This window comes from Typopeltis vanoorti, chromosome 16 (assembly GCF_054136105.1).
Source record: "Typopeltis vanoorti isolate ZY-2024b chromosome 16, IOZ_Tvanoo_1.0, whole genome shotgun sequence".
In the NCBI taxonomy this organism is placed as follows: Eukaryota; Metazoa; Arthropoda; class Arachnida; order Uropygi; family Thelyphonidae; genus Typopeltis; species Typopeltis vanoorti.
In genome coordinates, this window is record NC_143564.1 from 69,583,892 (window position 1) to 69,602,041 (window position 18,150).

Consider the following 18,150-nt stretch of genomic DNA (forward strand, 5'->3'; position numbering starts at 1 on the left):
TTAATTTGTTCATTAATGATATAGGAAAGGATCTGAGAGGAACTGTTCATTTATTTGCTGGTGATGCAAAGTTCGGTAGTGCAATAGTGAATGCACATGATGTAAAAATTTTGCAGGATAATTTGGACAGATCGGCAGTCTGGGCTAATGAGAATGGATGTCAGTTTAATGTTGCAAAGCATAAGGTTATGCATTTTGGGTGAAAAAAATTAGCAGCAGCATATCACATTGGTGGAACTGTACTCCAGGAGATTGATGAGGCCAGGAACTTGGGTGTGTTGGTGGATAGGGAGATGAAGTTTAGGGGGCACATTGCAAAAGTGGCTAAATCAACTCATCAGATCATTTGGTTACTGAAGAATATTTTGACGAACAGAGATAAGCAAGTTATTGTTCCTCTTTATCGAGCCTTGATAAGACCCCATCTTGACTACTGTGCCCAGATCTGGGTCCCTGGATTTCTTCTTGATGGGGAGGGGATGGAGAGGATCCAGAGGTGAGTAATCAAGATGATAGCTGGTCTATGGAATGAACCTTACGAGAATAAGTTGAAGATCTGTGGGTTACAAAAATTGGTAGATAGGCGGAAAAGGAGTGATATAATTGAGACATTAAAATTACTGAAGGGTTTTTACAAGATTAATTCAGAAGAAATTTTTCAGAACAGGTCTGGTGATGGGAGAACTAGGGGCAATCCATGGAAACTGAGCAAGAGTGTAGTTAGCATAGGTTTTAGAAGTAGGTTTTTAACTTGGAGAGTGGTGAATGAGTGGAATAAGCTGCCAGAGTTTGTTGTGGGTGCCATGACTGTAAATTAGTTCAAAGCAAAATATGATACATACTGTGCGAATGCCGAATAGTTGTTCTTGATATGATGTTTAGGGCCTCCCTCGATGAGTCTAAGGACTCTTTAGAGTTGCTGGTAATAATAATAATAATAATAATAATAATAATAATAATAATAATAATAATAATAATAATAATAATAATAATAATAATAATATGTACTTCCATTACAATTCTCAGTCATATGTCCGATGCGGAGGCATTTTACGCAGTTTGGTAGAAGTAGGTTTTTTACTTGGAGAGTGGTGAATGAGTGGAATAAGCTGCCAGAGTTTGTTGTGGGTGCCATGACTGTAAATTAGTTCAAAGCAAAGTATGATAGATACTGTGCGAATGCCGAATAGTTGTTCTTGATATGATGTTTAGGGCCTCCCTCGACGAGTCTAAGGATTCTTCGGAGTTGCTGGTAATAATAATAATAATAATAATAATAATAATAATAATAATAATAATAATAATAATAATAATAATAATAATAATAATATGTACTTCCATTACAATTCTCAGTCATATGTCCGATGCGGAGGCATTTTACGCAGTTTGGTTCTACACATTTCGTTTTGAGGTGACCGATCGACTTTTTCTGAGCTACACAGGCAGCGCCGTTACCACATCGCCGCTGCCTGTGGTAAGTAACGCCGCAAAAAATACCACAAAAAGTCAAAACAACGTATAGGGTAAACTTCAAAGTGTCGCCCCGGGCGGACGTACCCTTTCGCTCTCCCCGCTGTACATAGGCTATATTCTACTTTACCTACCTCTTTTACTGCTTAACTTTCTGGCTCTTCCTAATGCTTCTCTAAATGCCTCTCGCCTTTATCTAATTTCTGCGTAGTCTGTATAAACTTGTTTTAGTTTTTTTAAGATTTCGAAAGTTAATTCATTTTGAAATCCTCATTTATTTCGATACCACGATCTTTCTGTGCAGTTGAGCAAGCCTCCTTATTCTCAACTGCAATATTAAGGTTAGCGTTATTGTTTGTTCATGCGTTCTTCTTCTTATGCGAATTTGGTCAAACCGGGCTCAATTTTTTGTTTATTTGTTAATATTTATTCTTTGTCATTTATAAAATTGGGTAAACTGAACTTTTTATTCTGAAACACTTTATTCTAAAATTAAATAAATTATTTTTATGATATTAGTGGTGACCTCTTGGAAGGCTGCTTGAAAAGTTTCGTTCTGCTTAATGAATCTAGATATGTTTGTAAACATCTGAAGGCAGTAATCGGTGGGTTTTTCTTCGTATTATTTTATTTATTTTTTTAATTTATTTAAACTGCATTTACAAGTTCTTTCACTCAAATTTATTACTGGTCGCTGTTAATACTTTAAAATTGCTATTCTTATTAGTAGCCGATATGTGGTTAAATACGGAAATTACTCTTCGCGGTATATGTGATGCATGGCATATTTCTGGTAATTACGTAATTTATTAGGTACGCATGTGTAAATATTTTGCGTCATGCATCGCGCGCCGTCTTTGTGAGATATGTGCTATCACTGCTATATTTGCAAATAAAAGATTCAGCTTTTATTTTGAGCGTGTAATTGTTCAAGTGCGGACAACAGTTTAATCTGTAGCTGTGAAATGTTCAGTTGTGTAAAAAAGGAATTTAATCAGTAATCTCCCAATGTCTTATTTGTTTATTTCTTGAAAGTTAAGATAAGGGTATTAAGAAGAGATAGACGTTGAGAGGAAAAGAAAAATAACCATCACTGAACCCAAATTGATTTGTATTGGATGCGCGTTATTTCTAACAAGTAAAATGGAATTGAAATCAAAGCAAGAACCGAACATTTCTGATATTTAAACCAAGCGATGCACGGATGGACACATAACTAAAGGGAATGTTTAGTTTGTATACCAGGTGAATTCAACAAAATTAAATCTGCTAACAGATTTTATTTTGTAGTTGGTGATAGAAAGAAGAAATTATTATTATTACCCTAAGACCCCATGGAGTGTTTGACTCCATGGGGGTCTTAGGGTAATAATAAATTAAGATCAGTTGATTTATTATTTACATGAACGGTTTGTTTTAAAATTTTCCGCACAAAATTTCCCTCTTAGTGTAGTTAACACCTTTGGGCAGTGCTGTAACAAGAATTACTATATCTGCAACTTGCCATTATAGTAATAATGGCAAGTTGCAGATATATACTTCAAACAATAATCTATAATTGAAAAATATATCCCAATGTTCTATATTGGTAAAATGCTTTAGTTCAAAAATAAATTTAAAATTTAATGCCTGAGATTGTAACTAACCTTATGCACATACAATGAGACCTAAACAACTTTGCTGATTACTGACCACAACATAAACACCTCTGATATGTTACTTTCTATATGTTAATGTTATTTATTTATTTTGTTATATCATGATCATTTCTGTGAAAGAATTTCCACAGTGAAGCACACACACATTGACCACCTAACTGGCCATGATGATATCAAGTATCTTATACTCTATATCCATCCTATTTCAACAGTATTCATGTGTATCCATTAACCAAAGCATTTTTCTCATGCTTTGGCTAATGGATACACATTGTTGCCAGCAGGAGGTTAAAATCAAATGGAATAAGTAACAGCAATGTGCAGATTATATTCATGTAATTGTGTTATGTATACATAATTAATCAATGGCTATCATGTTTGCCATATTTTTAAAAGTACTAAAATTTGCAGTTTCTTCAAAATTCCACCTTATTAGAAACTGCAAAGATTTCCTATGGCAAGAGACTGGATTTACTCTTATGATGTAGATGTAGTGTTGCACTTTTTGCAACACTAATTCCCTTGCCAACTTATGTCCGTCACATCTCCTCTCATTATTATTATTTGACACCTCCTGGGAGTCCAAGACTCATCGAAGGAGGGCACCTGCTCTACAGCTCTGTCTCCACTACTCAATCCACCAACTGACCGCAACTACACCAATGCCATCTACTGCCAAGCACCACCCTCACTAGCATTTCCACAGACATTTACAAACATCCATGCCCAGGGCGAGATTCAAACCCGCAGCCTTTTGGCTGGAGAGCGGATATGCTAACCATTCAGCCAACCAGGCCAGCATTTCTCATTATATTTCTCAAACTTTGAAGATGAGATATTATGCCTTTGTTATGCCTTCATATGCAAAATTGCACAGTCGAGAATATCATCTAGGGTAAAGTTATTATTATTATTGTTCTGGGAAACTCCAAGGAGTCGACAGACTCATCGAGGGAGGCCCTAACATCATGTCAAGAACAACTATTCAACATTCACACAGTATCTATCATACCTTGCCTTGAACTCATTCACGGTCGTAGCACCCACAACAGACTCTGGAAGCTTATTCCACTCATTTACCATTCTCCAAGTAAAGAACCTAGCTCTAACACCCTTGTCAACCACGCTCTTGCCCAGCTTCCATGCATGGCCCCTAGTCCTCCCACCACCAGTTATATTTTCAAAAATATCTTCTCGATCAATCTTATAAAAACCCTTCAGTAATTTGAATGTCTCAATCATATCACCCCTCCTTCGCCTATTAATGTGGAATAAGCTTCCAGACTCTGGAAGCTTATTCCACTCATTTACCACTCTCCAAGTAAAGAACCTAGCTCTAACACCCTTGTCAACCACGCTCTTGCCCAGCTTCCATGCATGGCCCCTAGTCCTCCCACCACCAGTCATATTTTCAAAAATATCTTCTGGATCAATCTTATAAAAACCCTTCAGTAATTTGAATGTCTCAATCATATCACCCCTCCTTCGCCTATTGTCCAATTTCTGCAACTCACAAATCTTCAACCTATTCTCATAAGGTTCATTCCACAGACCTGCTATCATCTTGGTCACTCGTCTCTGGACCCTCTCCACTTCCTCCCCATCACGAAGAAACCCTGGTGCCCATAGCTGGGCACAGAAGTCCAGATGGGGTCTTATCAAGGCTCGATACAGAGGAACAACACCTTGTTCATCTCTGCATGTTAAAGTATTTTTCAGAAGCCAAGTGATTTGGTGAGCTGTTTTAGTTACTTTTGCAATGTGCCCCCTAAACTTCAACTCCCTATCCACCAACACTCCCAAATCCCTGGCCTCATCAATCTCCTGGAGTATGATTCCACCAATGCGATATACTGCTGCTATTCTTTTCACCCCCAAGTGCATAACCTTACACTTTGCCACATTAAATTGACATCCATTTTTCCTAGCCCAGTCCTCCAAACTATCCAAATCATCCTGTAAAATTTTGACATCTTGTGCACTCACAATTGCTCTACCCAACTTTGCATCATCAGCAAACAAGTGAACACTTCCTCTCAGATCCTTTCCAATATCATTGATGAACAAATTGAAAAGCAGTGGTCCAAGAACAGAGCCCTGTGGCACTCCACTAGTCACAAGACGTCTTTTAGACTCCACTCCTGAATAAACCACTCTTTGATATCTCTCCTTCAACCACCCTCTTATCCATCTCACCAACCCTATATCTATACCCATCTGCTCCAGTTTACTGATTAGGGTTCCATGTGGTATCCTATCAAAGGCCTTGGCAAGGTCCAGTAGTATCACTGTAAACCCATTACCCCTATCCAGTTCAGCCGTCACTGTGTTATAAAACGTGAGCAAGTTACTGAGGCATGATCTACCTTTCACAAAACCATGTTGTCCCCCATACAGTATCCCATTTTCATCTATCCAATCCTGTATTCTTTTCTTGACTAATTTCTCTAAGACCTTGACAATGATTCCTGATATGCTAATCGGTCGGTAATTTACAACAGCAGTCTTGGAACCACCTTTATGCAGTGGAACTATTTTCCCCTCTTTCCACCCGCTCGGGACTAACCCAGACCCGAGACTCAAATTAAACAAAATGGTCAAGGGTACTGACAATTCTTTAGCTTCTTCTCGTACAACACGATCTGGTATACCATCCAATCCCACAGATGTATTCACATTGAGGTTATGCAATAGACTACTCACCTCCACTTCATTAACCACAATTCCCGTATAATCTACTGGTTTATTCGTTTCTGCAATGTCACCACCTGGATGATATACTTTTGCAAAGTGCTCACTCAGTAACTCAACTATCTCAACTGATTCAGTTACCTCCCTACCATCGGCATTCTTTAAAATCAATCTGCCATGTACATTTTTCCTTTTACTTGCTACATATCAAAAAAACTGTTTAGGATTCTCTTTAGCCTGCATGGCCAATGTTCTTTCGTAATCCTTTTTTGCTTTTCTTACCACACTCGTCACCCTTCTGGCCTGCGCTTTATACCGTTCATGTGCCTGCCGGTCACCCTTCTCCTTAAATTCCCTCCATAGTTGTTTCTTTTTTTGCAACTCAAGCTTAATGGTGTTATTCATCCATTTAACCCCTACTTGATTTATTATTCGGACTCTAGGTATACAGTCAGCCATTGCTTCATGCAAGCACTTCTTAACTACCTCCCATGCACTATCAACTTCTAGTCCTTGCAGTTGTACATGCCATGGCACTGAACCAATCAAACTCCTAAGCTTGTCATACTTTCCAGCCCGATAATTCCACATGTACCCTGTCTTAATTGAAAATTCTACACCTTTAGCCACCTCCCAAGTTAAGACCCTATGATCACTCTCACCGATTGGTGGCAATATGGTCATATTTGTTACAGCTAAATCCTCAGATGTAATTAGTAGGTCAAGCACTCTCTGACCCCTAGTATTTTCCATTACATGCTGTCGCAGATAGTTATCCCTTAATAACCGCATAAAATCCAGTTCCTTCCTCCCGTGTGTCCTCTCCTCACTCCAATCAATGCGACCATAGTTGAAATCTCCCATAATAATCACCCTCCTTCCACCCATTTCTTCTATTTGCTTGTGCATACTGTCACCACCATCTTTTCCATCACCTGGTCTATAGCAGCACCCAATTGTATATTTAGTTCTGCTAGCCACAATCTCACACCAAATGGCCTCAAATGTGCTCTTTTCTCTGTCCTGCAATTCAGCTTCTATTCTCCTTGGCTGGAGCTCATCAGCTATCATCAACAATACTCCTCCCCCCATTTTATTCTCTTTGTCATTCCTGAACACACTATACCCATCACATTCAATCCCACTAGTTATATCATCTACAGTCAGCCATGTTTCACTAATACCTATAACCTGTGGTCTGGAAGTGCCAACCATGGCCAAAAACTCTTCCTTCTTGTTCCTAATACTCCTAGTATTAGTGTACATGAATTTAAGACCCCCATTAGCCCCAACCCTACCTTGATGCCTTATATTAACTATCCCACTCAGATTTGTTGTCCTTATTTGCTCTGGCATATTGTATTCATTCTTGCATTCAACTGCCTCCATAAGGACTGTATCTTTACTCCCCGCCCCTAACAAATCTAGTTTCCCTGAATTTGCACATCCACTACATTCAGCAACACTTTCTCAAGTCTTCTTACACCGTAACCATTCAAATGCAAGCCATCCATCTTATATAGATCCTTTCGGCCATCAAACTCACTCCACACATCCACAAATTCCACACCACTCGTCATACATAACCCACGCATAAAGTCATTCGCAATTATAGCCCTCCTTTTAAACATTTCACTGTCATACCATGGCAAAAGACTAATCATTCTAACTCTCTCACTCTTTTCTTTTGCTACCTCAAACAATTCATTCAGGTCTTCTATCATTTCCATTTTATCTCCTTTCAAATCATTCGTACCTGCCACGACAATCACTTCTTTCACCCTTTCCTTTTGCTCTCTAATAGATGCAGTTACGTCCTTTATGGTCGCACCAGGTTGGTACGATTTTGTCAAATCCTCTACTAACACACCTCGTACTAACGAGTCACCATACAGCACTCTATCCTTCATTTTGTTCATGTTCGCATTCATACGTCTATTTTTCCTGTCATACCTTTTATTATTGGTTGGTTCATTCAGTCTACTTTTGTTCATGCACTCTAGCTGCTGTTTTGCTCTTTCTATCGCACTATTCAACAACGCGATCTCACTCAATGCATCTATCTCATCTTTTTTGTTCTCTGAGAAACCATTTATACTATCATTCACACTTTCTACATTCACACTGTCACAATTTTCATGTACAACCTTGCCGTTTCTTGTCATATCCCTATTTCCTTCATTCTGAAGGTTGACAAAAATATCACACTCACGATCCGAAATACACTTCAATTCCTCATTCTCCCTACATTTTCTACACACATTCAATCCTTTATTATCATCTAACCACACTCCGACCGCACTCTGCAAAGCGTACATTTCACAGCTAGTACACTGACTCATTTCATTTATGCTACCGTTCTTTGATAACGATGGCGAACCTTCATTACTGGCCGCCATTTTCCTTCGCACAGGTGCCATAATTATTTGCAACGTGTTTTGTCAAATTATACGTTATAACACACCAAAAATAGACGCACTAAAATACGCAAGGCAAACAAAACAAAACTACACAATATTAAGTAATTTGTATCGATAACTGAAAATGATACTTATCTTATCTGGAGCTTGCACGAACACTACACATTACGAATTCATCTAGCGGCGACTTCCCGACATAGATTATGTTATAAAACACTTTAGTACACTAACCACGCTAATAAAGCTCCAATAATATACCAAAATTACACACTTAAGTCCATTAAATTGAATCCAAAACACCAATAAATCAACAAAAAACACAAATCTCTCAGGAGCTCTCCGATAGCATGTCCGTTCACCAGCTAGCCTCGACACCAATTCCAAAGTTATCTACCACCATCTTTTCATTTGTCTCCATGAAATCTAGGCAGCCATATCTGAGCACAGATCTACAGATATGGTCTTATCAATGTATAGAAAAGTGTGGGAATAATTTCCTTATTCTTACAAGTTAGTGTTAATTTCAACATTTCAGTTATATTATGTGATGACTTGACCACCTTTAGCAGTGTGGCATCAAAGTGTTAGCTTACTATCCACTATCACCCCTAGGTCTCTAGTTTCATCAACCACTTGCAGCAAATTTCCACTAATATAATACTCTGCCTATAATTTCCTTAGTAAAAAAATTCATAACTTTGCACTTAGCAACGTTAAACAAGCACTGATTAACATTTGTCCATAGAATCAGCCTGTTCCAATATGTAGGAATTCTGTATCAGATACATCCCTTATCACCCATTCCAACTTTTAATCATTGGAGTATAATTGGATATTCCCTCCATACTAATCCTCATTATTATTACAAGAGAAACATTAATGCAAAATGATTATATAATAATAATATTAATTAAATGTTTGGTCTATGGGGATATTGCACAATAAAACTGTTTATAAGTTCTAAATTTAAATTATAAGTTGTGTCTGCCTCTATCAATGAGTTGCTAGACCAACCAATTTTCTTGGGTCATTGCTGTTCGCAAATAATTTTTAATCAGTTTAATCTTGGAAAAACTTCTTTCTGCCCATGCTATGCTAACAGGAATTGTTAGCGTAGCAATGGCACCTACCTCAATATGACTGAACATGCCCTTATTAAGCTGCGCTGTGAGGCAGGCTGCCTCTATGCTATGCCCTGTCGATGGTACTGTATATAAGTTAATCAGCAGTGTTTCAAGCACAGATACCAGTATTTCTCCCTCTTTACTTATCACCGTTCTGTATTCTTAGACCACTTTAAATGCACTGATGGGTCCTTGACCATGAATCTTTTCTCATGCCAGGACACCACTTCATGGTGCTCTGAAGGCACCATGAACAAAGCTTCCACATGATTTGTTGCCACCGTCAGAACAGCATCAGCACTTTCACCAGTTGGAGGTATAACATAATACTAATCTGCACTATTTACAAGATCCCAAAGTCTTACAACCTGTCCTATTTGGCTTTTGTAACCATATTTTTAAAATAAGGTGGTTAGTCTTATACCAAAATATATTATTATTATTATTCAGGCCTCCATGGAGTCAAGAGACTTATTGTGGGAGACCCTTCTTAGGTAACACAAAGTCTATCTTACCACTCTTTGAACTCATTGACCATTCTTGCTCTCACTACTCTATCAGACCATGCATTCCATGGTTCCATCACCCTCCACACAAAGAAACCACTCCTCACCCTCTTGCTCACAGCTTCCTTTCATACTTTCCATGGATGGCCCCCCTTTTCATCGCTCCTTCCTGCTGTTCCACCAAGTGAAAGAACACCCCAGTGTCCACCCTGTAACTGCCTCTCAACATTTTAAAAGTCTTGATCATATCACCTCTCCTTCTTCTATCCACCAAATTCTGCAGTCCACATTCCCTCAGCTGATCCTCATAATTGCTTGCTCAGAGCTTCCTTTCGTACTTTCCAGGGATGGTCCCCTTTTCATCACTCCTTCCTGCTGCTCCACCAATTGAAAGAACACCCCAGTGTCCATCTTGTAACTGCCTCTCAATTTATCCCCTTCAAATCCTGGGGACCAAATTGGAGAAAAATAGTCTAAGTGTGGTCTGATCAGGGTCTTATACAATGGAATGATAGCTCTTCTATCTCTGCAGGTCAGCATTCTTCTCAGTATTGCAGCAATCCACTGGGTTACCTGAATTCACCACCTTTGCACTATCCCTCCTGAATTTCAGTTTTCTATTGATCGTTACCCCCAGATCTCTTGTCTCTCCTACTTCCTCCAGTACAGCTCCTCCAATCGAGTATGCAGCCTCCCATCAATGTATCCCAAACTTCAAGACTACATGTTGCTGCATTAAACAATATCCCCATTCATTTGCCCATCTGGCTAATTTATTCAAATCCTCTTGCAGGGCTGCCACATCTGCACTATTACTAATAACCCTTCCCAGCTTCACATCATCTGCAAACAACTGAATATCTCCTTGCAATCCATTGACAATGTCATTGATATAAAATTAAACAACACAGGTCCCAGTACTGAGCCCTGTGGAACCCTACTTGTAACCTTCTGCTTCCTTGATATTGCCCCACCATACACAACTCTCTGATACCTATCAGACAGCTAATCCTGAATCCAGTTGACTAACTCGACATCTAAACCCATGTGCTGTAACTTAAATATCAGCTTATCATGTGGCACCCTGTCAAATGCCTAAAAGGCAATCATATTACTTAAGCAAGAGCACCTCTTAAGAAATCCATGGTGATTCTCACAGACAGATAACATTACCCTCATCTGCCCAATGCTGTATATAGTCCCTCACTAATTTCTCCAAGACCTTAACAACTACTGATGACACACAAACTAGCCTATAATTAGACACCTCCAGTCTGCTACCACTCTTATCCAGGTAATCTGTTTTGAAAGATGAAAAACCTAAGTTTCTGTTATGAGACTGTCTAACTCATCTTCAATTGAAAAGCTCTTTTAAAGGTTCTTTGACCTAGATGGGGCTCAAACCCAGATCTTTTAACCAGAGGGCCTTGTTGAAACCAACTGAGTCATTGAGGCTGTGAGGCATTACACTTACCTTATAGATAGATTCTCTGATGTAATATTCTTGTACTATGAGACCCATCATGTGCTGTTTAAAGAAATTGTTTCTTAGTAACTATAAATTATCTTTCTCTTCTTTCTTATGTCATTAAGTCATTCTTAATGATATCCCTTCTTGAATCCGTATGGTTCATCTGCCCTACATAGTCCTTTCAGATGAGCCTGCTCTGTATCAGCAAACAACCTTTGCCTCATAAACCTCTAACTACTTTCATCAGACTGCCCAAAATCCATTGAATGTATTTTGCAGAACTCATAGCAAATTGATCCCACATGTGTATGGGTAGCTGGTAGCTCAAGAGAGAAGTAATCTGTTGTTCCAATTTCCAGCTCTTGGAAATTGGAACAACAGATTACTTCTCAATTTTCCAGCTCTTGGAAATTGGAAAATACCTCCTAGGGAAGGCTGTTCCAGAGAACAGAGGTAGGTGTATTAAGGCAGGTTCAGTGAATGAATTAACATTTGAAATGAAAATGGATGTTCAATGAGGGAAATGATGGCCAATTCTCTGAATAGAAGTATCTGTAGAAAAGATCTTGTAAAATTCGATGCAATGTGAATTTTCTCCAATTTTTTTATTTCATCGATTTTTACAGAGGTCACATCTAGAAAGCTTGTAAAAATAAACTTTGTTATTGTAAATAGAATACTAAAAGCCTATGTATAAAGCCCAAAGGAAATTTGCTTGCTCGCTCGCATAAACAAGGAATGTTAAAATGGTAAAGCCAAGGTCAATGCCTTGCCATCGGAAAGTTATTTGAAGTTGGAGCTCTGATTGTAGTGTAAGAGAACTCTTTTTTTTACAAGTTCAGTCTAAGACGACCTTCAAGGTCAGTAGAGAAAAGGGCGGCATGAATGAAACATAATTCCTCAGTCTGGTAAAAAGGATTAAAGATGTATGAAAGGGGAGAAAAGAGATGTTGGCGGAAACGTTAGATCAAAAAAATTGAGAGTCACGAAGAAATATTTGGGGGTTTCAATCGTTAACCAAAGGTTCCGAAGAAGACTAAATATAAGGCTAGGATCTTCAACCATCGGAATCGGCAATTTTCGGCTAGGACACACAGAAGTCCAGAGGAGAGAAAGAGGAGGAGGTCGATCCACGGCAAATCGTCCAGATCAAAAATGACGGTTACCAGAAGCGATTAGTTACGGAGGAAGCAGATGAGCCGAACCTGTTCGGCTCAGCTGCTTCCTTCCTGGGAAATCGCGTTCCAGACCTGCCAATCTTTCTGAATGAAATACCGGTGCTCCGTAAACCTCTAAGGAAAGAACTCAAAACCCGAGACGGAAAAGGAACTAAAGACAAATAGAGAAGTGCACTAAAGGACAAAAGAATTCATGAGAGTCAATTGTTGTATATTATTTTGTATGTGATGTAAGGGAACTACCTTAATGGACTGCTAAGTTTAATGTGATAAGATAGTTATATCCTGAAAATAATGAATGCAATTTTATGGTTGGAATTATTAAGTGTATGGATCAGAGCATAGCAAGTGATTAGGCAATATGTTTAATTGTTAATTGTGAGGAATTCTAAGGCTTAATGCTGCATAATTACAGAAAATTACCATAGAGATTCTGTTCTAAACTAATTTGCTTAAAATAGGAGTCATAAATCATATTACAGCGATTTTGTAAGATATGTTACATAATTGTGGAAGTATGCTGTAGAAATTTGTCATATAGAGTGTAGCTTAAGTTAAAGATATAAGAAGCAACTTCCCTATTGCATGTATTGTATATTCAGTCTTAGTATTTAATAAACATGCTTGTTATTTATATTCAATGAGTTCCGCCTGATCTTTAATACAGTGCACTGTTTCCAAATAAACACGATCCTGTGAGCGGGGGGGGGGGGTGAAATGATAGATAAGATAGGGAGCGCATAGAAAGCCACAACTGTAATTTAATTAAGAGAGGATTTGGATTAACTAAAGACCTACTGGAACTACTATTAATTTTTATACCACATCGGGAGCATTGGTGGTGCAGTCTTTAAACAAAAATAAATTTCTAGTGCTCTCAGGTATAAGAATATAGAGTCACAGAAGGTAGAGTAAGAGATAGAACCAAGAAATAAATAATAAGAAATTAATAATACAGCATAAATAGATAAACTACAAGTTTACAATAAAAGCGCAAAGAAATGCCACTGTTTACAATCTAATATGGAAACAGACTGTCTGCGAGAGAATAGCTGGGAAGAATCGGTAAGAACATGGTCTTCGATTAGCCATCTGCCCTCTTTTGGATCTCATCAAGAATTTTTAGAGAGGTTTTTGATGTGCCACCCAAAATATGAGAGGAGTCTTCTCAGTTTGTATGGATTTATATAGAGTTAGTAGCCGGAGAGATAAAAAATAACATCTTTTATTATTTAAATTAAGGGGATATTAGATCCCACATTGTTTTAAAACCGAATAAGAAACTCAAAGATTGGATTCAGAGAGTTTCATGCCGAATATAGTATAAAAAATAGTATTAAAAAACTGTAAAAGCGTCGGCGAATACCAGCGTGAGCTAAATGCAAGTAGTCCTAGAACGTAGTACAAACACGGGCAAATCGTTGCAAAGGTAGGGAATGTTCTGATCGCTATTCCATAATGTAAAAACACATTTCCTAGGAAATGTATGCTGTTATTACATTATGGTGGGAGGTTACTGCCCAGACCGGTTTCAGCCTTTTTTGAGGCTTCATCAGTGAGTAGCTAGACCAAAATAATACCAAAGGGTATAGCAAAAAGAACTTATATACTCTGCTATACGAGTTTCCAAAGAGGTGCAACCATTAAGTTACTTAAATATAAAGAGCTAATAAGCTTCATTTCGGCAATATAAACATTAATTAAATTAAGGGGATATTAGATCCAACATTGTTTTAAAACCGAATAAGAAACTCAAAGATTGAAATCAGAGAGTTTCATGCCGAATATAGTATAAAAAAACTATAAAAGTATCAGCGAATACTAGCATATTCATAACTTAGTAAGTGTATCTTTTATTATTATTATTATTATTATTCAGGCCTCCATGGAGTCAAAAGACCCATCGTGGGATGTCCTTTCTAAGAAACACAAGTCTATCAAGACTCATTGAGGGAGGTCCCTTCTAGTAAACACAAAGTCTATCATACCACTCCTTAAATGCATTGACCGTTCTCGCTCTCACCACTCTATCAGGCAATGCATTCCATGGTTCAACCACCCTCCATGCAAAGAAACCACTCCTTGCCTTCTTTCTCACAGTTTCCTTTCGTAACTTCCGGGGATTGTCCCTTGTCGTGACTCCTTCCTGCTATTCAACCAAGCGAAAGAACTCCCCAGTGTCAACCCTGTAACCACATCTCAACAGTTTAAAAGTCTCAATCATATCACCCCTCCTTCTTCTATCCACCAAACTCTGCAGCCACACTCCCTCAGCCGATCCTCATAACTAACATTGTACAGTCCTGACACCATCTTTGTTATCTGCCTTTTTACCCTTTCCACAGTTAATTTATTCCCTTCAAATCCTGGGGACCATATCTGAGAACAATAGTCCTAGTGTGGTCTGATCAGAGTCTTATACAATGGAATGATAACACTTTTATCTCTGCAGATCAGTGTCCTTCTCATTATTGCAGCAATCCTCTGTGTTACCTTCACTACCTTTGCAATATGTCCCCTAAATTTCAGGTTTCTACCAATCATCAACCCAAGATCTCTTGTCTCCCCTACTTCCTCCAGTTTAACTCCTCCCATAGAGTATGCAGCATCCCATCGATGTTTCCCAAACCTCAAGACCTTACATTTTGCTGCATTAAACTGACATCCCCATTCATTTGCCCATCTATCTAGCTTATTCAAATCCTCTTGCAGGGCTACCACATCTGCACTATTACTGATAACCCTTCTCAGCTTTGCATCATCCACAAACAACTGAATATCCCCTTGCAATCCACGGACAATGTCATTGATATAAAGGTTAAACAATATAGGTCCCAGTACTGAGCCCTGTGGAACCCCACTTGTAACCTTCTGCCTCTTTGATATTGCTCCACCATACACAATTCTCTGATACCTATCGGACAACCAATCCTGAATCCAGTTGACCAATCTGACAACCAGACCCATGTGCTGCAACTTGAATATCAGCTTATCATGTGGCACCCTGTCAAATGACTTTGCTAAATCTAGGAAAATGGCAGTATATGCCTTTCCCTCATCTAATGCTCTTGTAACTTTATTATAAAAGGCTAACATATTGCTAAAACAAGAGCACCCCTTCACAAATCCATGTTGACTCTCACAGATAACATTATCCTCATCTGCTCAATGCTGTATATGGTCCCTCACTACTTTCTCCAAGATCTTACTAACTACTGATGACACACAAACCGGCCTATAATTAGACACTTTCAGTCTGCTACCGCCCTTATGCAATGGCACTATCTTACCTTCCTTCCATTCCATGGACACGTTTCCCGCAGCCAGACTTTCATTGAAAAGCCAGGCCAAAGGCACTGTCAGTTCCCTAGCACATTCTCTCAAAACTCATGGTGAAATACCATCCAGTCCCAAAGCTTTACTGACATCCAGAGTACTCAGAATTTGGAATACACTCTCCTTCTGCACCTCTACACCTCGAACCTGCCCTATCCCTCTAGTATTCAAATTGACTCCTCCAGGATGAAATACTCTAATAAAGTGTTCATTGAACAATTCCACTATGTCCTCTGCATCAGTCACTTTATTTCCATTTTTATCCCACAATGTCATTCTTCCATAGTCATTTCTCCTCCTACTGGCCACATAGTTAAAAAATTCCCTAGGATTTTCCTTGAATCTAAGGGCCAATCTTTTCTCATATTCCAGTTTCATCTTGAGGGAAAAAGTATACCAGGTTTTTTGAAGGTCAAGGATGCTGCAGAAGTGATGTGTTTTTGGCTGGACAGACTAGAAGTAAGTTCAGTTCAAGAAGGTTGGCCTTCTCCACTGACCTCAAGCCCTTTCATTAGGATTTGAGGTCAGTGGGAGGTTATTTGTGTATATAATGAAGAGAGTGAATAATGTAAATGAGCCCTGAGGACACCTGCATTAGCACAGAAATCTGAATAATGAACACTATGCACTATTACACATAGCAAACAGCCTGAGATAAAGTTGGTGATCAAGTTACAAAGGATGGAAGGTGAACACTAAGATGGTCCAAATCTTTCCATGTCTGGCAAGAGTGATGTAAGCAGGAAGATCTGCTGTGGAACTTGAGTGGCATATTCTAGTGGTCACTGATTAAGTGACAGTTCTCTAGGTGATGCAGAAGTTCACTGTTGATTACCTTCTCCATTGCTTTTGAGAGCATTGACCAAGCATTGAATTGGCCACTTCATCCTCCATTAAGCAAGGTGATCTCACCCAGGCAGTGAAGTCATCTACCATAGTTATTCTTTTTGACATTTCCTCCAAAAAACTATCCTTTTGCAGTAAGCACTTGCCGAGAAAACTAGAGCAGTTTTGACAGAAACAGGCCACATCTCAAGAAGGTGGGATTAACCTGATATGAAGAGGATGTATATTGCACTTCACTATCCTCTTAGTAGTGCAGAATTGCTTACTATCACCAACATTCCCAGTTCATACTTTAGTTGGATTCAGTTCATCTGACGTCATTGATAATATCCTGCATCCTTTCCCTAAATACATTGTACCAATCGCATTCTGTTCCTATCAGGAAATCCTCTTCAATCAGCCAGGCTTCACTAATCTAAAAAAAATAAAAAAATAGAAATTGAAATATAAAAAAAATGAGGCTGATGGATATTCAAGCAACTTTTTATAAGTGACTAAAACTAGTCCTACTGTTCTTGGAGAATATGCCTTCCATTCTCTCCCTCTCATCACAATCACTCACTCACTTTAATACATTCATGCAACCCCCCCCTTCAACCCAAACATCTAGTTTCCCCTGACTATTTATATTAACTCTTTCACTGAGCAATAGTTTCTCCAGGCCCCTTGCAACAAATCCATTCAAATTCAAGCTATCTATCAAGTACAAATCCTTCCTACCATCAAAATCATTCCATGCATTATACTATTTCCTCTACAAAATTCAAGGTAGAGTACAGTAGAGTACAATAAAATACAGTACTATAATATAGAATAAAATCCCACACTGTAATTACTACATGCAGTACAGTTTTAATAATGAAAACAAACTTGTTTTGATGAATATCCTTTTGATTTGAAAGACCTACATTCGAATCCTGTCTAGGATCCAAAGAACTTTTATCTGGACTTTTCAACTGAGAATGAGTTAACCAGTCTTGTTGGGGGGGGTAGCAGGGTATTTCAATTTTTCCCTTCTGGAAACACGGATATTTCATCCTGCAATCAGGCAAACCAACCAGGAGAACACACACAGAAAACATATAGGCATAGGGCTATATGTTTTCTATTTTATTGTTTCTGCTAGCCACAGAACACATTGGGCTTTTTCCTGTACTGAAGCCATTTTTAAAGAAAATCATCAGCAGTGCTCCTGGTGGCAAAAGCAGTATACTGAAGATAGCAGTATGGAAACTTTGAGTGTCCAAGTTTACCTGCAACAAAATTTATTCAGTTAGTTCATTGTTAAAATATTATAGCCAGTTGAAATTAGGGTAAACATTTGTGGACACCCTGCATTTCCCATATACAAGTAGTGAAAGGGTATATCATCTTATTATTAAATTATTCTGGATCAGCAATGACTTCTATATTACCTCAACCTTGGTATCCCTGGTGGGTGTGGCTCCCA

General features: G+C 38.5%; 1 protein-coding gene across 2 annotated transcripts in view; it reads left to right on the top strand.

The window, feature by feature from the left end:
* Positions 1-2,326: 2,326 nt before the first annotated feature.
* Positions 2,327-18,150, top strand: part of LOC150098110 (uncharacterized) — a 186,023-nt gene continuing 170,199 nt past the window's right edge. For both annotated transcript variants that reach the window (XM_090406006.1, XM_090406007.1), the window contains exon 1: positions 2,327-2,715. In XM_090406006.1, coding sequence (XP_090262132.1) covers positions 2,696-2,715 — 20 coding nt within the window. In that variant the 5' untranslated portion in view covers positions 2,327-2,695. The remainder of the gene's footprint in view (positions 2,716-18,150) is intronic.